We start from the raw sequence: 22,556 nt of genomic DNA on the forward strand, positions 1-22,556 counted from the left end.
AGGGCCCGCACCTGGCACCTGCAAGGCTCCAGCAGCCAAGAAAACCTCTCCTTCCTGCTGGAGCCACTTCACCGTCCTCCAAGTCAAAAGACCCAAAGGTCTGGCTGCAGATTCCCAGGGGAGGGCAGGACTTAGCGAAAGCAGGCGTGGAGACCTGGCTCAACCAGTCGAGCAGGCTGACGGATGGATGGGCGCTGAGAAGGGCGGCTTGCCTGGAGGCTGGAGGGTGGCTCACCTGGAGATGGCAGCTGAGCCAGCCCTGTAGCTGTCCAAGCTCCGCAAAGGACTGGAGGCCTCTGTGACAGGTGGAAAAAAGGCCCCAAGACGGCAAACGAATGCTGCTGTGAAAGCCTAATCTCAGCCAGCATGGAGGCTCATGCCTGTAATCCCAGCACTTTGGGAAGCCAAGGCTGGTGGATCTCCTAAGGTCAGGAGTTCAAGACCAGCCTGGCCAACATGGTGAAACCCCACCTCTGTTAAAAATACAAAAATTAACTGGGTATGGTGGCACACACCTGTAGTCTCAGCTACTCAGGAGACTGTGGCAGGAGAATTGCTTGAACTCGATGGGTGGAGGTTGCAGTGAACTGAGATTGTGAGATTGTGCCAATGCACTCCAGCCTGGGCGACAGATCGCATGAGACTGTCTCAAAAAAAAAAAAAAAAAAGAAGAAGACGCCTAATCTCTAAATTCCGAAAGGAAACAGAATTCTATCAACTGGTTCATCTGAGAAGAGAGAGACCATACGAGTCCCTTGTCAAGCACTCAATAGCCCAGGAGGCACTGGCACCCAGCCACAGAGGGATGGTGACAAGGACTTCGGGCCTGTGGCCAGACAGCCCTGGAGTCCCCTGCAGGACTCTGCAGAACAGGCTGCCAGGGACATCTGTCATCCTGGCCACACTTACATCTGTGGAAACTGATGGCTCTCAGCCTCATAAATGTGATTTTACCAGTGAGACTCCAGCCCCGATGGCACGAGCCGGCAACCAGAGTCCCTAATCCACGGGAAGCGGGGGCTGGGCCCAGCTAGTCCTTGTCCTCGTGGTCAATCCAGGCAGCAGAGAAGCCGCAGCAGGCAGCCCTGGCCTCCCGTCATGGTGGGGATCCAGAACTATGCACAGTGATTCCAACAATGTGTCTACAGAGTGAATTATGAGAAAGTGAACCCATCCTAATATGCTGAAGTAATGCTTCCAGCACGGAGAGCGTCCAGGGTCTGGCTGCCCGTTCCACCAGGACAGCAGCTCCCGCTCCTCAGCCTCCCTGGGTGAACTGGGAAGGTGATCGAGGTACAGAAACAGTGCTGGGCGTTAAGGCCGGGGACCTGGGGACCCCGCTTAGCGGCCAGCTCTGGGATCTGGACAAGTTATGTATCACCGTGGCACCTGCCAGATGGGGTGCTCACCTGCCCATGTGGTCACCTGCCTGTGTGGCCTGGGCTTGTGGTTCTCTGGGTGTTCACATCTTGACCCCCTGATTGTCCACAGGGGTCCCTGCAATGATTCGGAGGGGCAGCTGGAAAAGCTGTTCTGAGGGCTGTGGGGGGCGCCCAGAAGGGTCAGGGCAGGAAGAGGGGTCTCCCATGGGTGTGTCCAGAGCCAACCTCACCTAGGGCTGAGCTGCCTTCAGGGGAGCCTGTTAAAATGTGCAATCCTCTCACCTCTGCACCCCATGCCCCTACTGACCACCAGGCCCAGAATATCAGGACCCCACCTTCCCTTTCCAGACACAGGCCAGGCCATGGGCTGCAGGATGAGAGTCCTGTGGGTGGGGGACCTCTGTGTGGCATTAAAGGGAGACTCACAACCCAGGAAAACAGAGTCAGAAGAGAGAGCACCTCCAGAAGCAGCCAAGTTAAACACCTGTCCCAGTGGCCAGTCTCCCCCATGTCCCCACCTGGATCGTTCCAGAACCCTTCCGCATGGAGACCTACTGCATCTCACAGTCTCCATCTGAAGTTAGTTCCCATGCCCACCCTGGGATTCAAAACATGCCCTTCTTGGGCACCTGGCACTGACTTTACCTCCCCAACCCTGTGTTTCTCCCAGGGAAGGGCACCCTCTCCCAAGCCCGTCGCATGCGGGGCTGGGGTCTGGACCCCACTTCCCAGCTGCTTTGCCTTCCGACCAAGCCACGACGTCCGCAGGAGGCAGGCACAGCAGGTACCATGATGACTGAGCTGCACTCAGCAGCAGAAACAAACCGGCTACAGTCAGAAGGCCCAGGTCCCAACGCACTGGTGGCCAGCAGTGGACACAGGAGAGGCAAACCACAGACGGCAAAACCCGTGTTGGCCAGGTTGGAGGCGCTGCGATGCACTTCAGAACACGCAGGGTGCCCCTCCCCACCCCCGGCCCAGCTCCGCCCCACCCCTCCCCCCGGGCTTGCAGGGCACCAACCCTCCCCTCCCTCCCAAGAGCTGCCACCTCGCCCGCCCGGGACCAGGATGGTCCCAGCCTCCATCTCCAGCCCAGCCCTCCCGGACCCCAGGGCAGGACAGATGCCAGGGCCAACTGTCTGAGACCAAGCTCCACTTTAACCCCTGAACATCTCTGTACCTGAAACCTCCTGAAACAGCTGCCTCCCCCACACCAGAGGTCCCTCACCACCCACAGGCAATGCTCCTTCCTCTACCAAGGGCCCCCTAGAGGGCCAGAAGCCTCCCCCTACCCTAACCCTCCTCTGGCCACTGCCCCCACCACCCCATAAATGCCAAGGATCACTGAACACGCCTGGCCTCTCACACCCATGTGCTTGCATTCCTGCCCTGGCCTAGAATGCTCTTTCTCTATCATCTCCCACCCCACCCGCCCACTTCCACCTGTCCCTCCACAAAAACAGGGGCAGGGAGGAGGGGCCCGCCAGGCAGGTATGGCCTGTGGGCGGAGCTATGGCAGGTGACAGTGTGGACCTGGGCAGGGAAAGGTGTGTACAGGGAGAAAGGGAAGGGAGAGCACAGGACACACAGAGCTGGGGCAGGAGCCAGGCGTGGGCAGCTGGGGAGTGGCTGGCGGGATGCTGGGTATCAAGGCTGGCTTCTGCTTGACGGTGAGCCCAGAGATTCCCATTATATGATTAAAAATAATGACAATATGGCCGGGTGAGGTGGTTTACACCTGTAATCCCAGCTACTTAGAAGGCTGAGGCAGGAGAATCGCTTGAACCCGGGAGGCAGAGGTTGCAGCGGGCAGAGATCATGCCACTACACTCCAGCCTAGGTGACACAGCAAGACTCCATCTCAAATAAATAAATAAATAAATAAAAATAATGAAAATAGACCCAAGAGGACCATGCACAGACCCAGGGCAGCAGCACAGGCCCCAGGCCTATGACGTGTCCCATTCAATGCCCCAGACGCCCAAAAGATGAAAAGGGAAGAGGACTCAGCCCACAAGCCTCCCTTAGAAGGCTGCCCTAGCACTGAGCAGCGTGAGGTAGGAAGTCACTTAGTGCAGCGCTGGCCCCTCTGCCTGCCTGCCATGGGACTCTGGGTGGGCCCTGTGGCAAGGCTGAGGGGGTCCCACGTGCCCTCTCATGTGGCGGGCCCAGCGGAGGAGAGGCACTCAGAGAACACCTGCCAAATGGTCAAGAACAACAAATCCCCTTCCCTGCCCAGCTGCAGAAACGGGAATGCCTCTCGTCAAGACCACCTGCAAAAAGGGCCACCCGCGAGCAACTTCTGCTGAACATAAGGTTCTGGGGAGAAGGAAGCAGGCAGGCGAGAATCCTGTGACGGTTCAGCAGGCCTCAGAGTCTGAACTTGGGACTTTTTCGGCGTTTCAGTACGATTTACCTTTCTGCTTTTGGTAGAGAGAAAAGGTCTGCAAATCAAATAACAGAGTGAACAAGGTTTCGATGTTACTTACACAAACACGTTATTCTCAAGTATTTGAGAACCGTGTGGATAAAATCAATTCCTTTTATGTTTTTGTTCAAATGCTTTCTTTTTTGAAAGCCCGCATGGAGAGTTCTAATTTAGGTTATGTTGGTGAACCAAAATAATCACAATGTGGGGTTTATGTCTTCTAATTATATAGAATTTAGGACAAAATATTCATGTAAGTGATTCTGGAATACTTTATAAATAGGTCATACAGGCAATTTTTATTGCCAAAATTCTTTCAACTCAGTGCAGCAGAGTCAATGTCTCCATGTAGAAAGCAAGGCGGGCAGCCAGCAGCCCACAAATCAGCCGACACTGGGGCCCAGAGAGCCCCTTGCAGGGCTGGTCACCATAAATGTGGCCACAGAACTCCAAGACTCCTGGGAGAGAAATCTGCTTCTGCAGGCGTAGAGGATGTGGTTCCTCCCTGGTCTGATGCAGCCCGAACAGTGAAAACATTCAGGAGAGAAACTGAATAGAGCCCCTCCCAGCTGCGAACGACAGTTCACAGCACAGCCCAGTGGGGCTTCCTCACCTTCCTCGCCATGACTCAGTGCAAACAACTCACTTCATTCTACTTCATTCTTTTTTGTTTTTTTTAAACAGGGTCTCCTCATGTTTCCCAGGCTGGCTTCAAACTCCTGGGCTCCAGGGATCCTCCTGCCTTAGCCTCCCAAGGAGCTGGGGGCACAGGCACACACCACCGATCCAGCTCTGATATGCTTAATCATACAATTATGTAGTCAATTATTTAAAAACACACACTTGCTTCCATGATGCCCTCGACAAGTGCAGGGACCTGGCGGCAAGCGAGAGGGCCTTGCTGCATGGAGCCTGCTGGCACAGGAGGGGACACACCAGTCCTGGGCTGGGCCCCAAGGTTCCATTGATGCCATGGACCCTTTCTGACTATCCGTGGGCACGGCTAACTGTAGAGTGCAGGAGGTGGCCTTTCTCAGGGACACAGCCTAGGACTTCAGCAACATCCCCTGGCCTCTGCCTCATGGAGCTTCAGTAAATTCGTCCAAATGAATTTGGTAAATCTGTCGAGACCAACGAACCCCAATTTTCTGATGCATTAGAGACAAGGTCTCACTCTGTCGCACAGGCTGGAGTGCAGGGGCTATCACAGCTCACTGCAGCCTCGATCTCCCAGCACTGGGAGAGGTCCCCAGTACTCCCGAATCCCACCCACCAGCCATCTTCCCCCAGCTCCCCAATGAAAGCCCCTACCAAGAGGAATCTTGGCCGACAGCCATCCATGTGGCTCCAGAGCAGTCACAGCCAGATTCCCAGCTCATCAGCCCCTCTGGATGCAGGAGGCACCAGGGCACAGGGCTGTCCAGGCAGCCCAGCAGCTGGTGCAGACGTGGGGTCTCCAGACCTGTGTAAAGGGAGCCTAAAGATCTCGGGGGATGAGAGGGCGGGAATGGAGAGGGAGGGGCCGGGGCTCCCGGGGCAGGCCTGGGAAGGAGGACAGAGGAAAGGGTGGCACCCTGCAGACCCAGGAACACTGGCCACCCCTGCCCCCCAACCAGGAACATCTTCAGATTGCTCATTCTCCAAAGGCAACTGATGGCTAAGACTGTGAGGGACCAGGGTGGGGCCTTTTGAAAGCTTAGACTGTGGCTGGCCAGAGGCCACAGCTCCCCTTCTGCCCTCTGTAGTGGTTTGGCCCACTCTGCAGATACCAATATAAATGGCACTCGCCCAGCACAAGCCACTGGGGCTGCCCCGCATCCATACAGAGCTCAGCAGGCCTGCCACCTCCCTGCCCTTGCGTGATGCTGCCTGAAGGGATGGAAGATGGATAGGCAGACAGGGATGGAGGTGTGTGGCCCTGACTCTGCCCCTGCTGACCCACCGCCTCCTCACCCATCGAGTTGTAGGGGACGCTGGGCAGTCACCGGGGTTCCATGCTCCTAGGTTCTGACAACAGATGGGCGTGGCTGGGGCTGGCTCCCCAGTGCCCGCCCACCCTGAGTCACAGCTCTTGATGTCGGGTTGAGAGAAAGACTCTGGGACAGCCCCAGCCCTGATGGAGTCCTGTGGAGCTGCCTGTCCCGCCTGACCCCAGCAGTTCTCAAGTAGATGTCACCCACTCCCTCCCTGTCTGTGCCCCTACAGACCAGGCCCTGGCCCCCTCACCCCCCAGGCCTTTTGCCAGCCATCCTGTAAGGTGAGTTCATCTGCCCAGTCGGGGGAGGAACAGGGGCCCTGTATCATCCTCCTGCAGCTCCGCCCCAATGTCCGGGCTTCCGGGGCACACGCCTGTTTCACTTCCTCCCCACCAAACATCTGCCACCTCCACCAGGTGGTCAGGCTCCGGGGGCCAGCAACCACCACCAGTCAATTACACCCGTTTCAATCCTACCTGGGGCCAGTGCCTCTGAGTCCCTCCCTCCTGAGCTGGGGTTGGCTGAGCGTACCTGCCTAGGTTCCTCCCGCAGGACAGGACAGGACAGGACAGGATGGAGCCGCCACCCGCTGACCCCCGTCCAGCCCACTGGCCCCCGTCCAGCCTGCTGACCCCCTGCCCTGGCCTGGGCCGCCTGCCTGGCACGCTGCTGGGGGAGGCCGTCCTGCTCGAGCCTTTGTCAGACCCCTGACTATCCCCCTAGTTGGAAGAAAAGGGCTACAGAAACCAACCTGGGCAATGACGCTGGAACAGGCCCCCAAAGGGCCTCCACTTCCCAGAGCTGATGGCCGGCGTCACTCTGGACCGCTGGGCTTTTGGAACTGCCTTCCCCTTCACTCCCCCACACACCTAAACCTGACAGTTTCACTTCTTGGGTGGAGAACTTGTGAAATGATTCACGCACCTCGCTGTGGTCCTAGCAGTGGCTGGGGACACAACGTCACCTTCTACTCTGGAACCCCAGATCACTGGCTCATCACAGCCCAGCGGGCACACATGCTCCAGACCACAGGGGCCTCCACTCTCTTGGGGTCCACTCCTGCTGTCAGCTGAGGGCTCCCCCCGGCCAGGGTTCCATCCACCTCATTCGGATTCTATGTAAAACAAGAGCCCCTGGGCGCACGCACTGGTAAAGCACTCCAGGAAGTTGTGGCTGCCAGCGTGGGCTGTGCCCAGTGCCACGGGCTAGTTACAGCCCAGTTCTTCCTGGGTGAGAGGCCGGGTTCTGGGACACTGATGGGGTGTGCGTATTGCTTCACAGTGCTTTGGTTTTTGTTTTTTTTTGAGACGGACTCTCCCCCTGTTGCCAGGCTGGAGTGCAGTGGTGCGATCTCAGCTCTCTGCAACCACCACCTCCTGGGTTCAAGCGATTCTCATGCCCCAACCTCCCAGGCAGCTGGGACTACAGGGTGCATACCGCCATACCCAGCTAATTTTTTATATTTTTAGTAGAGACGGGGTTTTACCATATTGGCCGGGCTGGTATCTAACTCCTGACCTCAAGATCTGCCCACCTCAGCCTCCCAAAGTGCTGGGATTACAGGCGTGAGCCACTGTGCCCCACCCTGCTTCAGAGTTTGAAACACCAAACTCCCCACCCAGGGGCCAAGGTCAATAAACACCTTCCTACCTCTGCCCATCCAGGTCCGGAGTGCCCTGGGACTGCAAGGCCTCGGCTCCCTCCTCGTCGGCCGCAGGGCAGGAAGATGGAGGACCCTGCAGGCCTCACTGCTCAGACCAGGCTCACCCCAGCACCACTTTCCCCAGCAGACAGGCAGGGGCTCCCCTCAACTCATGTCCCAGGAGGGGCAGCAGCCAGTCACCCTGAGAAGCTGAGACCCCACCAGCATTTCAGCCACAGCAGAGCTCTGTAACCAGAGAGGACAGAGCCCCGCCGGGCCAGCGTTACCCGGCAAATTTTGCCTTTGACCATCGCACCAGACTGAGCCAGCCCACAAATCTCAACCCAGAAAGCAGGGAGGAGCCAATGGGGCCCAGCGAGGATTGGGTGGGGCCATGGGGTGGTGGGGAGGAGCCAGGGCAAGTAGGGAGACATGGTCAAGAGGGAAGGCAGCAAGTGGGCCCCAGGTGGGGGCATGGCCAGGCGAGTGGACCAGCCCCCAAGTTGCATCCCCAGGAATGCCAGCATCCCCAGCCCAGGGTAGCCCTGGCTCCTGTGCTCTGCTCCAGGCCCCAGAATGGGGGAGCCAGGCCAGTTCCACCTCCTTCCTCAGACACACCCCATAGGGTTGGGGAAACGGGGTTGTGGGAGGTCCTAGCCCTATAGCACAGAGACTAGGGCCTTCAGTGGGCACAGGTCCCAGGTGCCCTCGGAGTTGTGTAAAACAAGGAGTCAGGTATCCCACTGCACCTAACATGTGGCTGGAACCCCAGTCCTGGCCCCAGAGGAGCTGCAGGCACATGCTGAGTGGGTCTCCAGGAGCCTTGCACAGAGGCTGACCTTTAACAAGCTGACCTGAGAGGCCCCCACGCCAGCCCTAGCCTGGTCCCAAGCCATCCCCACTTCCACGTCCTACAAAGGGCTCCTGTGCCCCTCCCTCATTCCTCCAGGGAGCCCTCCTTGTCTCTTCCTCCCCGCTGTCAGTCCCCTCCCCATCGCACAGAGCAGGCTCTCTTTACCGGCCCACTCCCAGAGGCTCCCTCCCACCATGTGTGTCCTGAAGGCACTCAGGTGCCCGGGACAGGTCGTAAGCGGCCGGCACCCCTCATGGGGCCACCGAACACAAAGGTGAGTGTCTTGTCTTCCAGGTAAGGGCCTTGGGGTGCTGTGACCGGGGCCTTCCTGCGTCTAGGGCCAAAGTTAACCCAACATCAAGAAACAAGACAGGCTCCACGCAGATCCCCAAAATGCTGCCTAGAAAAGACCACGGACAAACCAGCAGACAGGGAGTCACTGCTGGTTCTCTGTTTTCCCAAAACTTCTGCGAGGGCCTGAAGCATTCCTGCATGAAAGACGCTTAGCAAAAAGGCCAGCAGATGCGGCTCTGTAGATCTTTTCAAAGGCTGTCCCCTGCCAGGGTGACAAGTTCAGAGGTGGAGAGGGGATAGACCTGGCCAGGATGGAGTCGGAGATCTGTCTGAACTCTAAAGCATCCCGCCGGCTGCCTCTCTCCTCCTTGCCTGAGGAGGCCAGACTCCGGGATGTGTTCTAAGTCAGCCCCACTTTTAGGTCTCAAAGCAATGCCAAGCCCGTGCCCGTGCCGCAAAGCCGGGCTGACTACGCACAGCAGGGAAGTCCCCGGTTCTCCTGCAGCCTCCCTCCCGTCTTCCTCCAAGTCATGGAACTATATTGGGGAGATGGCGGCCCCTCCCCAGTCCCAGGCGGCCAGCCGTGCGGCAACAGCACACCAGGAGCCCGGGCTCAAGGCCAAGGGGTCCCACTAACAACTCCAGTCCCACTATGCAGACACACCGGGACTAAGATTATGCTAAGATGGGTGGCAAGTGGCGGGAGTCTGGCTTCCTGCTGCTGGAATAGACATGTATTGATCAGCAAGAAAGGAGACCAGAAAGATCCATGTAGGCGCCGGATCAAAGTTCATCAGCAGTGTGAACTCACGCTTCACTCAATACAGGTACAGGAGGCTCCACGTGGAGGCAGGCAGAGACATGTACATACATGTGCGTTAACTCACATGTGCATGGCCAGTGTGAACTCGCACCACACTCAGCACAGAACAGGAGGCTACACACGGACGCAGGTAGAGACAGGAAAATACATGTACATGAGCTCACGCATGCATTTCCTTGCTGTCAGCTGAGGGCCTGGAAGCAACGACACCCCAGGAGTAATGAGCGCACCTGCTACCTGGATCTTGGTTTCCGATTCTGCTCTCCAGTAAAAGGAACCCGGGCTCCCTGGAGAAGGGGCTGCATAAACTCATAAATGGGCAGAAGAGGCAGACCCCCACTGCAGAAGATTGCCACGTCAGTGACACAGCCACTCTTCCCTCAAGGAAGTGGGCGTGACTCCCCAGCCTTTAAGTGTGGCTGGGTGTAGTGGCCTCTTCCCAAGGCAACAGAACTGGAGGGAGGAGACACAAGAACCCCTGCGAAGATGCCTGACAAACACACCTCAGCCAGGTAGCCAAGTCAACACCAGCAGCCGTGGGTCACGTGGATGACATGCGCCTGGCGTGATGTGGTAACCGTGCCCCTTAGCAGGAAGTCCTTCCTCCCGCTGCTAAGCTGGCACCCCAGTCTCACCGTGAGAAACACATCCAAATTCCAACAGAGGAATTCCAATTGTCCAAACAGACAAATTCCTATGGATGGAGATCCCACAATATACCTACTATTTCGTAAGACTGTCAGAGTCATCAAAACTAAGAAAAGTCTGAGAAGCTGTCACAGCCAAGATGAGCTTACGGAGACATGACACCTAAATGTCTCTGGGACCCAACATGCAGTCTTGGAACAGAAAAAGGATACGAGGTGAAAGCTAAGGAATCTGAACGCCCTATGTACTTCAGCTGATCACAATGTACCGATATTGGTCCACGGATTTTAACAAACTATCCCACTGAAGTAAGATGTTCATCACAGGACAGACTGCAAAGGTTGGCAAGGATAATTTGGAAGGTCTGTATTATCTCTGCAATTTTTCTATAAATCTGCAACAGTTTTTTAAAAATAGAGTTGGCCGGGGTAGTGGCTCATGCCTGTAATCCCAGCACTTAGGGAGGCTGAGGCGAGTGGATCACGAGATCAGTAGTTCGAGAGCAGCCTGACCAACATGGTGAAACCCGTCTCTACTAAAAATGCAGAAGTTAGCCGGGTGTGGTGGGATGCACCTGTAATCCCAGCTACTCAGGAGGCTCAGGCAGGAGAACTGCTCAAACCTGAACCCGGGAGGCAGAGGTTGCAGTGAGCCGAAATCATGCCACTGCACTCCAGCCTGTGTGACAGAGTGAGACTTCCTCTCAAAAAAAAAAAAAAATAGAGTTATTGGCTGGGTGCAGTGGCTCATGCCTATAATCCCAGCACTGTGAGAGGCCAAGGTGGGTGGATCACCTGAGGTCAGGAGTTCGAGACCAGCCTGGTCAACATGGTGAAACCCCGTCTCTACTAAAAATGCAAAAATTAGCCGGATATGGTGGTGGGCACTCGTAATCCCAGCTACTCAGAAGGCTGAGGCAGGACAATCACTTGAACCTGGGAGGCAGAGGCCGCAGTGAGCCAAGATCACACCATTGCATTCCAGCCTGGGTGACAAGAGCAAAACTCCATCTCAAAAAAATACACACACACACACACACACACACACTATTAAAAACAAAAACTCAGGATGGGGGGACACAGGCTCCGGGCTCACTCCCCAGCTCTACCTGAGCACCTATGAACACTCACAGCCAAACCCTGCCCCAGGTGCCCAAGAGGACGCAGAGTAAAAGCCTGGAGATTCTATGACATACACGTACAACAATGGAAGGATGGCCCACGGACAACAACAGTGGGCTACGGGATAACTGGTGAAGTCCGTGAGAGCCGCGTGCATGGGGCCCAGCCCACAAGCATCCTCATCTGCAGCCATTTGCCCCCCACACACCTGACAGATGCTGTCCCCAGTGACTCCAGGCACGAGAGGAAAAGCCCTCTAGGAGCTCAGAAGACAGGCAGGTAAACGGACAACCACAGCAGGCTGTCAGCACAGGGGCAGGGGGCCAAAAGCCAAACCCCGAGAGAGTGGGAAGGCCCTGAAGGCTTCCTGGAGGCAGCTGAGTACAGTTCACATGAATGGCAAGGATGGAAACGTATGAGACGTGAAATGGCACGCGGTGCCCTGCACACGGTAAAGAGCTCTACATCAGCCAAACCAACACTTAGGAGGCAAGGCGAGCCCTCCAAGCATCCTGACAAAGGTGGTCCAGGGGCAGGGAAGAGGTGCCACACTCTAGGAGGGGCACCACACCCAGCTCGGCCACTGCATGTGACAGCACAGATGAAAACACATCCACGCGGAGTTGGGGACGCCGACGCCAGAGGCCACAGGTGGTCTGAGTGCCTCTGTATGAATTGCCCAGAGGAGATAAATGAGAGGGACAGAAAGAGAAGGCTGGGCACAGGGGTGGGAGGAAGGGTCCAGAGCGTGCCTACAGCGTCTAGAGGGCCCAGGTCCCTGTTTCAGTTTCAACTGTGGTGATGGCTGCACAGCTTGGTGAATGTATGAGAAGTCCGTGAACTGTGCACTTTAATGAGTGTGTTGGATGGTGTGTGAATTACACCTCAATAAAGACTGACAAACACACCTCAGCCAGGTGGCCAAGGCCAACACCAAGAGTGAGGAACAAATGCACTCATTCCCAGCCTGGCCCCTGGCCCCACCCCACTCCACAGCCCAGCTCCGCCCTGAGCCAGGGTCCCAGGATACCAAGCGCTACAAGGTGCCACTCCAGGTCACTGGACACGAGCAGGGAACCCTAATTTCAGGATCCCACCTTCTAGAAGGGAAGCGTGGCAAACAGTAGACAAAGACAACCAGAACCACAGGACAAGGCGAGCAGCGACGGCAGAGGGACGGCCTCCCAGGCGAGGGGACGTGGAACAGGGAGATGCCAGAGCTAGGAGCCCACCGTCCCAGAACGGCCCACACGGGAACCGTCAGAGAGAGGCCGGGCCGTTTCCTGGGGCCTCCTAACCACTCACTGCCCAGCATTCAGTTTCTCCCACTGCAGCTTCTCAGGAGTCTGGTGGCACAGGGGTCCCGAACAGAGTCTCTTGTCCCTCCTGTTCGCCAGGGACAAGAATGATTCACCCAGCACAGGGCTTCATGGCTTCCTAGTACCCCCATGCTCTGCCTCCTCGGACCTTGCTTCACAGAGGGCAGTGATGGGGCCACTGCCAAGTGCATCCCAGAAGCCCTTGCTCTTGAACCACCCATGGCCTCCCCACCCAGCCCCACCCAGTCCCACCCAGCCCCAACCAAAGCCCCAGCGCTGCTCCCCAGCAGACCTGCCTCCTCTAGGGAAGTGGCAGCCAGGCCTCCCCACCCATCTGGGTCTCCCTGTGGGAGGTGGTACGATACAGCCACTTCAGGCCAGAGCCTCCCATACCCTAAGCCAAGGTCTTCGTTTACAGGTGACCAAACTGAGGCCCAGAGAGGTTAGGGTCTTGCCCAAGAACACAAAGCAGCAAGATCAAGAGTGCTCTCCACCTAACCCCCATGCATATGGGGCACAGGTTAGCAGCCCAACCCACTGGTCCAAACCCACCTCTACCACGCACCAACCTGTGGCCCTGGGGAACTGCCAAGCGGCCGGCTCTGTGGGGCTTCCTCCTGTGTGAGGCTCGGCTAACAAGAGCCCCTACCTCCAGCTGTTATGAAAATCCATCGTGTAACAGGCTTAGAGGGCTGCCTGGCCCGGGCAGGACGTGCTGTCCACATCTTGCTATTTCCTGCATGTGTGACAGCAAAGAGAGAAGTCTCATCACGACTTCAAGTTTATTGCTTATATTTCTCTCACGAAATCCCCCTTACAGGAGGTTTATTAGGAAGGCAGAAGGCCTGCAGTGTTTACGAGCACAGCCTTTAGAGCCAAACGACCCACGTGCAAATCCCAGCTCTGCTCAGGAGCTAACTGGGGACTCAGACAAGCTGCACCGCCTCCCTGTGCCTCAGTTTCCTTATCTGTAAAATGGGATGAAGCCGGATGCTCTGAGGACTTCGTGAGACAATTTGTGTCAAACACTCAGCGCAGGCCTGCTGTGCAGAATGAGTGATTTCTACTGCTATTATGTTTTTGATAGGCCGGTACTTCCTGCCTTCCCGTGTAACCACAGGGGACTTTAAACACAGGGCTTAAACATAATCACAACCCTAGATTATAACTCGAAAGCCAAACAATCAGAACAGAAGCCCTTTAGACGGGACTGTCATCAGTGGTGAGTTACCAGCCCAAAGTGTCCGCCCAGGCCTTCTGTATGGGCCATACTCAGAGACACCAAAGGCAAAAACAACAGGGCTTTCTCTAATTAGGGAAACCCAAGTTTTGTTTCTTTCTTTTTTTTGAGATGGAGTTTTGCTCTTGTTGCCCAGGCTGGAGTGCAATGTCGCAATCCTGGATCACCGCAACCTCCACTTCGAGGGTTCAAGTGATTCTCCTGCCTCAACCTCCCAAGAAGCTGGGATCACAGGCACGCGCCACCATGTCCAGCTAATTTTTTATATTTTTAGTAGAGACAGAGTTTCACCATGTTGGTGAGGCTGGTCTCAAACTCCTGACCTCAGGCGATCTGCCCACCCGGGCCTCCCAAATTGCTGGGATTACAGGCATGAGCCACCGTGCCAGCCAAACCCACATTTTCTTGCGCCGTCTCCAACTGTGAGAGGTCTGAGTGAGCCACGTTTAAGTTCTCAGGTTAAACTATTATATTTCCCCAGCTGCCAACGGCTCCAAGCAGGTGACAGGCTGCCCTGGGCCCCAACCGCTGGGCTGGGTTAGGCCTGTGACTCTCCGTTCACACAACCGTCCCCTTGGGAGACCCAGGCCTCCTCCCAGACTCCCTAGCCACACCTGACTGTGGAGGACTTGAACTTTACTCCTTCACAAGCAGCATTTTCAGGACCATTGCGGTGACACCAAAAGCCAAAGAAAAGGCAGATCTAAAACTCACCGCGTTGCCAAAGGGACCCCAAGCCAGCTTGCAGGATGCCCAAACTTCAAAAGCATTTTTGAGTGGTCTACTTGGCCTCGGAGGCACCCCAGCAGGTACCCATCTCCAAGCCAGGCAAGAGGCGCTGCTTCCCAGCGAGCACCCCTGCCTTCCACCTGCTACTCACTGTGCCCGGCCATGGTTTCTCTCCTTCAATTCCCCGCCAATTTCTGTCAGAGATTTCTGCAGAGACAGTCTCCTTTCCCCTAAAGAGGCCAGGCAGCAGCCTCTCAGGCCACCTGGCAGGGGAGGAGGCAGAAACTCAGGCAGGGGCGACCAGGCCACCCAGCCAGTACACGCCCATAACAGCAGCAGCTGTGGAACTGCTCAAGTCCCCACCGTGGCCACTAGGCAGGAGCCCCAAAATCTGACACACAGAGGCCCGCATACGGGGAAGCCTCCTAAAATGAGCCCCTGACCAGGGCCATGGCAGACCCAGACTGGAACTCCACTGCCAAACAAAGCCCAGTGGATTCATCTACCAGAGACATACCCAAACAGAGGAACACTGGGAGCTGGAAGGGACCTTCATGTGGCCCCAGGGAGGGGAGGGGGCACATGGATGGCACAACCAATCACTAACACAGATCACACTATGGGACCATCGGGGCCCCAGGACCTCCTATAACAGAGATGTCACCAAGACGTGTCAGGTAAGGCGCTGCTGTTTCCGTAACATCTGTAACACTGCTGATCCTCCTTCCAAAGAGAAAACAGGCCTCAGGCTGGCAGCCCTCCCTGGCAGCAGAGGCTCACTAGACTCCTATAGCACTTTGTTTTCATTGAGCCTGAACCACTATTCTATTCTATTCTACAGCAGAAATGGTGATTCAGGAAAACCGGCTCTGATCCTCCTCCCTTGTTTTCTAGTTGGTGAAGGTGAAGCCCGGGAGAGCGGAGAGCAGAGGTCACCTGACACTGGCGCGGGGCTGCACAGGTTAAGACGAGGCTGCTAAGGGCAAGGCCTCGAAGGCCGGTGGTTGGAGCGAGACCACCTGGTTCTTTCGCAGTGAAGGGTCCTCCACCTCCCTCAGCAGGAGACCCAGAATAAACAGCCTCCCAGGGCCATGTCGAAACAGACCACAACTTTGAGACTTTGCCGGGTAGTTTCCAGGAAATGGCTCTCCAGAGTACAAGACAGACATCACAGGACAGGCCCCGCCTGCCCCCAGGCTGCATGGCTGGGACAGCCGCACTCCACACCACACATCAGCCGCAGGGGCAGCTGAGAGGAAAGGGCGGCAGAGCAGAGGACTGGTGGTCCACTGAGACCCCAGGTGCCTGACTTCCCAGGCTCCAGGACCAAACTGCATATCCCTCTGAGCCCAGCACAGTGAAGACTGTGGGGCATCGAGATCCCTGCCCTGGGACCACAAAGTGCTGCAGAAAGCAGGGCCCCTTTCCTGGGCCAGGCAGGGGTCTTCGGAGGGGTCTGCGGCAGGAAGGAGGGGCAGGCTTAATGAGGTCACTCATGTGGGGAGTCCCAGCTAACAACAGTGGAATGTGGCTTCACCCCAGCACGAGGCAGGAGCAGCAACTGAACACACTCTCCCCGCCAGACTGTGTGTCCCCAAATGGGCCTGGGACACAAAGTCAGGAAAACAGACTTCAGGCACAGCCACAGCTGCCCAGGGCAGAGGCCATGACCGACCTCCGAAGCCCATTCTGACCTCTGACCCAGGGCGAGCCTGGCCTGAGGGAGGCCCACATTATCTCATTCGATCTTGCTACCTGCCTCTCCCCACTCGCTAGTGAGGAAACTGAGGCCCAGGAGGCTCACTACCTTGCCCAAGGTCACAGAGCAGGCGGGTTGAGGGAGGCAAGTCCCAGACTCCTCCTTCAGCACTGTCCTCTACTCCTGAGCCAACAGAGCCCTGGCCCTGACCTCCCCCACAGGCCCAGCCCCAAAGCCAGCCCCAGGGCAGAGCTGCACTGGGCTGGGACTAAGACATCTCATTTTGGGTGTGTAGGAGAGACACCCCTGAATTTTCTCCCTAACCCACACAAGGCAGGCAAGAAAGGAACCCCATCCCGCAAAACGTCTCCCCCAAACCGAATCTTTGCTACCTCTGGAGATGCAGGGTTGACAAAAGCCGCAGAAGTGTACTTGGCCCTGGGGCACTGCTGCACCTTCTGCCAGGAAGCCAACAGGGCAAGGGCACCAGCCCACCCGGCTGCGAACAAACAGGCTCTCCTCCCTCCCTTGTCCAGGGCCTGGCAGGGGTGCAGGTCCTGCTCTGGGCCTGTGGGGCCTCAGGCCGGGGTTGCCACACTGCACCCCACGTTCTGGCAGGCGCACGGGCCTGGGCTCCAGCCCAGGTGCCAGCCCGCCCCAGCAGAGAGCCCCACAAGCTCAACGTCCCAAACAAAGGGAGAAGAGACAGGGCAGAAAGTGGGGTGCATCCGGGGGATAAGCGCCCACAACTTTTGGCGAGGTCGTCTCTAGGGAAGCAGGGGCTGGGGCGCCCCCCTCCTCTCCCGTCCCACACGGGAGTGGATCCGCAGCGCGACATTGGCGGGCCCGGGCCGGTCCCGTCCCCCTCCAGTGGCCCCACGTCGGTGACCCCGGTCGGGCGACCCCCGCCGTAGTCCGGGCCCCGCAACCCGGGGACGCTCTCGTGTCCCCCGACCGGCGGGCAGAACCCGGACCAGCCGCTGCCGGTGCCCACGGGGGGCGGCCGTGACGCGCGGGACCCGGGGGCGTGTGCGGGGCGCGCCCGCGCGGGGCCCTGCTCCGAGGGTCGCCGGCTGGGGCCCGGGCGGCGGCGGGGGGAGCGCGGCCGCGGGGCAACCAGGGCCGGGCGTGAGGCGTCCGCGCGCGCCGCTTACCCTGAGCGGAGATCGGGGCCAACTCTCATCCACCCGCCGCGGCGCCCCCCTCGCCGGCCGCCCGGCCGCGCTGCACCTGCCGCCCGCCCGGGAGCCCAGCGGCGCCGGGGAGCCGGGAGGAGGCGGCCCCGCGGGTCCCGGCCACGAGCGCGGAGGCGGCGGCGGCGGCGCCAGGTCGCGCGTTCGCGTCCCGCTGCGCGGAGTCTGCGCGCCCCCCGCCCCGCTGCGCAGCCGCCGCCCCGCCCCGCGCTCGCCTTAAAGGGGCCGCGCCCCGCGCCCCGCCGCGGCCCCGCCCCCGACCCGCGGCCGGCTCGGGGTCCTCGGGGGCGCGCCTGCCCCCGGCGGGTCCGCGCGCGCGAGCTCGGTCACGCGGCGCCGCCTTTGTTTGGGTGGCCACGTGCGCCCCCGCCGCTCGCACCCACGCGCACGCGCGGCCGCCGCCGGCCACGGCCACGCCGTCCCCGCGCCTGCCAGGGCGGACGAGCACGCACGCTGCTGTGGCCTCGCCCGCGCCCCGCGGGGCCGCCCGCCGCGCAGGAGCTGGGTCGGGGCTGGGCTGCGGGGCAGACCCGCGTCCCGGGCGGAAATGCCCGTCCCCGGCCGCCACGCGGGGCCCCGAGCGCAGCCCCAGGGGGCTGGACCTGCGGCCCGCGCGTTACGGGACGCAGCACGAACCCCGCGAGAGTCGCGCAGTACCTGGCGCGCCCACCCCAGGGTGCCCGGGGTGCTGTCTGTCCCCAGGATCTGGACCTCTGGGCCCACCCTTTCTCTGAATCTCACCTTTCTCATCCAAGGAATACCCCACTGCCCACGCCCCACGACCCTGCATCTCCCCAGGCTCTACCCTGCCGGGGAGGACATCGGTACGGGGGACGCACTCTAAGCCCACCTGCTCCCAGGTGCTGGACCCTCCAGAAGAAACCACCCACCACCCCGCTTCAAGGCTGTCCAGCTCACAGGAGAGTGCTCAGCCAAGGGGTAGAGGGGATCGCCCTGCAGCACGCTGGCGTCCTACCCAGGAGGATTGTTGCTGGAGGCTGGGGTGGGAGGGCGGAGGAGACCCGGAGTGGAGAAAATACACAGGCCTGGTGGCTGTTTTTGCCCAGCCCTCTCTGCCTCCCTCTCCCCAGGCTGGGTCCTCTGTGCTCTGCCCCACCCTTGCCGTGCCAATGCGCTGCCCTCAACCCACTGACCCTGGGAGTCCTACAGGCATCTCCAGCCTTTCAATCCAAAGACTCCAGAACTGGATCTGCCCCAGCTCAAATGCACCTGAAGCTCCTTGGGTCAAGATTCAGCGTCCCTCTTTGATCCTCCTCCAGGCCCAGCCTTGATGGACCTGGGTTGAGGCAGGCACTCAGGGCAGCTGTATTTCTCCAAGGCTCAGGTTCCTGTCTGCAGAACTGGGGCCCCCAGTGATTTCAGGGCAAAAGATCCAGCGCATCCACAGGGGCTGCACAGCGGCGTCTGTCCTGTGCCTCAGCAGGCAGCATAGGGCGAGATGGCGCGCTGTCTGCAGGACTCTCTCCCCAGGATGGCCAAGATGACTCACAGTTGTGCCCAGAGCCCCCATCCAGCTCCGGGCCTGACCGCCAGACCTCTCTGGCTCCCCACCCCCTGCTGCCCAAACCCTCGAGGCTTTCCTGCCTTATCTCTGTCCTCCAGGGAAACAGGACTTGTTTTTCCCAAACACAAGCTCTACTTTCCTGCCTCCCGCTCCCTGCTCTGGCCATATCCTCCCAGGGGTACCAGCCCAACACTAACTTTATCCAGCCTGCCAGGCTCAGCTGCAGAGCGGCCCACTCCTGGAAGCCCTCCTGAGCCAGCCTGGTCAGAAATGACCCCAGACCCTGACCTGCCAAGGCTCTGGGGGAGGACGGGGCCCCATGACACCACCTCCTGCCTCTGGCACTGCGGCCGTACTTCTGTTGTTTTCACTGCTGACTGTCCGGGCTCTCCTCTCTCCCCAACAGCACAGGTGAGCTGCTCCTGGGAGGAAAGGCCCAGGGCTTTCCTGTGTGAGCCCCTCGCTGCTGTCCCCACACCTCAAGAGCTTGGCCAGGCTGTGCGTCATTGTCAGGGTCATTTTGTGCACAGATGACTCACCTCAGTCAAGCCTGAAAGGCAAACTGTGTGTTTGGGTGCAGCAGTGGAGATCTCTCTGCCAGCAGGACGCCAGCTCCTTCTCACCTCTTATCTCTGAACCTCTCTGCTTCTCCCTGTGGAGACAGAGCCTCCATCCTCACAGCAGCGATCCCAAAGAGGACCCCCTCCCGCCGCACACCTTCCAGCAAATCTGGAAGGAGTCTCATCAGCCCCATTTGGTCATGTGTCACACTGGAGCCGAGGGGGCTGCAGGGGCAGAGGCCAGGGTGCTGTGACCGGCAGTGCCATCTGAACCACTTGGGCTGGGGCAGGCAGTACCCCAACAGAAAAGGGGCGACAGCAGACATCGTGAGGCAGAGCAAGTGCCTGAGGAATGTTCATTTCCTGAACAGCCAGGATTACGAGTGGGCAGGCAGGAGCCGGAGGGAAGCCACGCCAGGCAGCCCCAGCATGCCTAGCCCCTCATATCCGGTCCACCCTCCAGACATTTGCTGGGTGCCCAGTCCCTGTTTGACGGGTCCAAATGTGGTGCTGTACGGAGAGTCAGACAGAGCCCCTGCCTGGTGGACAGACATGGACCACACCCCCAAAGGGAGGCGCTTGATACTGCCGGGTGCCCACCACCCTGCTCTGAGGCTCCTCATAGCCGTCCCATTTGCCCATTTACAATTTATGGCTAAATTGTATCCCCCCGACAAATTCATCTGTTGAAGTCCTAACTCCCATACCTCCCAAAGTGATTGCATTTGAAGGTAGGGTCCTTAAAGAGGCCATGAAGGTAAGTGAGACCCTGAAGGTGGGCCCTACCCCAGTGTTAGAAACAGATGTTGGAAATAGACGCTCGGTGCCACAAAGTACAATCGGCACTGAGCGTCTGTATCTTTCGGCATCACAATGTTTACTTCCTGGACTGCAGGAGGGGCACCCTCGTTAGCCATCTTGCCATGAGAGTGCAATGAACAAAGGAAAACACACACATTTATCCCTTACGCATTTGGGGTCGTCCTCACTGCTGGGTCTGATCTCCGTTGGCTGGAGCCAGACCTCACAATCTAAACTAAATCTGGATTGGCTAACAACTTAACACTTTTCTAAACAGGTAAAAGCAACGGAGAGCTGGGACATGCCTGTGAGCACGTCCAGCACAGATATCTTGGTAAAAGTACAAGGACACAGAATGGACTACGTGCCTGTAACATGGCAGTCTAACAGCTACAGAGGATAGGGCTTCACAAAGTTATTAGCACACTTATGATTTAACAGGAAAGGGAACTTTCATTTCTACGTCCCACCCCCAGTAGGACATGTGTCCTCATAAGAGGAGGAGATGAGGACACAGACACACAGAGCGGGAACTACATGAGGACACGGGGAGGAGGCGGCATCTCCACTCCCAGGAGTGAGGCCTCAGGAGGAGCCCGCCCTGCAGGCGCATTGAGCTCGGACCTCCAGCCTCTGGAAGCATGAGGAAATGAATCTCTGTTTTTCTTTGCCTAAGCAGCCTGTCTGTGGTGCTGGTTACATCCACCCTGGCAAACTCATGCAAGGGCACAGGCCCAGGGTGGCCACTGGAACCTGAGGGCCACACAGCTGGTGATGGCAAGGCCACTGCTGGCTGTCCCCTTCTCTGCTCAGAGCAGAGCTGGACACGGGGATGGCGGGGTGGGGCTGGCCCAAGTTGGCATGGTGGATCCCTGAGCTTGGTGGGTGGCCTGTGAAGGAGGCTTGGAGCCTGCTCACACCAGGGGCCGGTGGGGCCCTCTGACCCCTGCCTGTCAGCCTCAGAGCCCCAGGCAAATTGGGGGCAAGATGACAGGACTCGAGAAGAACTCAGTGACGAGTGAAAGCAGGGGACTCCATACATAGCCCGCCACCCCCGCCCTGCCCACTGGCTCCTCAAGGGCACCTTGCTACATTTGTCTGTAGCCAAACAAAGGCATAGAAATAAGTGGGTGAGCAGCATGGGTGTATCAGGGGCAGGCCAGCCCGATGTCATATCCCATCTCCCTCTCACCTTCTGAGATGGGACCTGGCACCCAGCAGGTGCACCTGGAAAGTTTGCACCTCAGCATGTAATATCCAGGCTGTCATTCCATGTGCACAGAACCACATGTTATATCACACGGGACGCCAAAGCACAGAGGGCTCAGGAACCTGCCCTGGGCCACCAAGGAGAGGAGGGAAGGAAGGACTCCAAGCCCCAGGGTCTGCGGACTCTGGGTTCCTGGCAGTTCCCCGTGTCACCTCGTTGCCACACCCCAGAGATGGCAGCACCTGGCACCAAATGGCACTGGGAAGTGCCGGCGGTTGCTATTTTCATCCTGATTAGGGGAGAAGGGGTGGGGCCAGGGCTATGGAGGAAGGCGCCTGGATCTGGAGTGGTGAGCGAGCTGGTGCTGGCACAGAGCAGTTACAGACACGGAGCACAGAGGATTCAGCCCGGCACGGAACACACCCGGGACTCAGGCCTGCTCCCGCCTGACCTGGGAAGGAGGTGGCGGGGCATTACTGTGCCCATTCCACAGACAAAAAGCTCAGTCCTGAGAGGCAACGTGTTTGGATCAGTGTCACACAGCTAGTTCAAGTCCCCACCAGGATGCCCTATGAGCCCACAGCAACCATGTCCCTGTCACCACCAGCCTGAAACGACAGGGAGAGTGACAGAGCACTGCAGCCACAGGGCAAAGAGATGCCCTGGGGGCTTGCAGGAGCTGGAGGAGGCACACACAGCCGGGTGCTTGAGGGTGCACGCGTGAGAGTATCCAATCCTCGGTGGAGAACGCGCTGGACAGCGGCCTTCAGGAGGAGGGGACGACTCAGGTTAGGAGGGACTCATGAGAAAGGTCCCGGGACACAGCAACACCCACCAAACCAGGGCCGGGACTAGGAGCGGAGGGGAAGGTGTGGCCCAGCAGCAAGGAGCAGTCACAGTGGAAGGGTAGAGACTCCAGAACGAGCTGTGCCTGCCAGCGGGAACCTGTGATCTGGGGGCCAAGGGGCCGGCCCTGCACACAGAGGACTCTCGCCACGGCGAAGACAGAGTCAGCAGCCCCAGCCACCCCCCCCAAGGCCACCCCTTCGTCTGCCGTGCATCCAGTCTGTCCTGTCCCCTTCCCCCCTTGCCCACCCGAGGCCCCTTGGATGT

At 58.5% G+C, this 22,556-nt stretch overlaps 1 protein-coding gene across 3 annotated transcripts in view; it reads right to left on the reverse strand.

The window, feature by feature from the left end:
• GRAMD4 (GRAM domain containing 4) overlaps positions 1–17,448 on the reverse strand; it is an 87,953-nt gene extending 70,505 nt beyond the window's left edge. For 2 of the 3 annotated variants that reach the window (XM_032261500.1, XM_032261501.1), the window contains exon 1: positions 17,309–17,447. In XM_032261500.1, coding sequence (XP_032117391.1) covers positions 17,309–17,337 — 29 coding nt within the window. In that variant the 5' untranslated portion in view covers positions 17,338–17,447. Of the gene's footprint in view, positions 1–17,308 lie in introns of all 3 variants that reach the window. The other variant, XM_032261499.1, reaches the window with a different exon arrangement.
• Positions 17,449–22,556: the final 5,108 nt, after the last annotated feature.

The sequence above is a fragment of the Sapajus apella genome, unplaced genomic scaffold (assembly GCF_009761245.1).
Source record: "Sapajus apella isolate SASKATOON/1434 unplaced genomic scaffold, GSC_monkey_1.0 scaffold123, whole genome shotgun sequence".
NCBI lineage: Eukaryota > Metazoa > Chordata > Mammalia > Primates > Cebidae > Sapajus > Sapajus apella.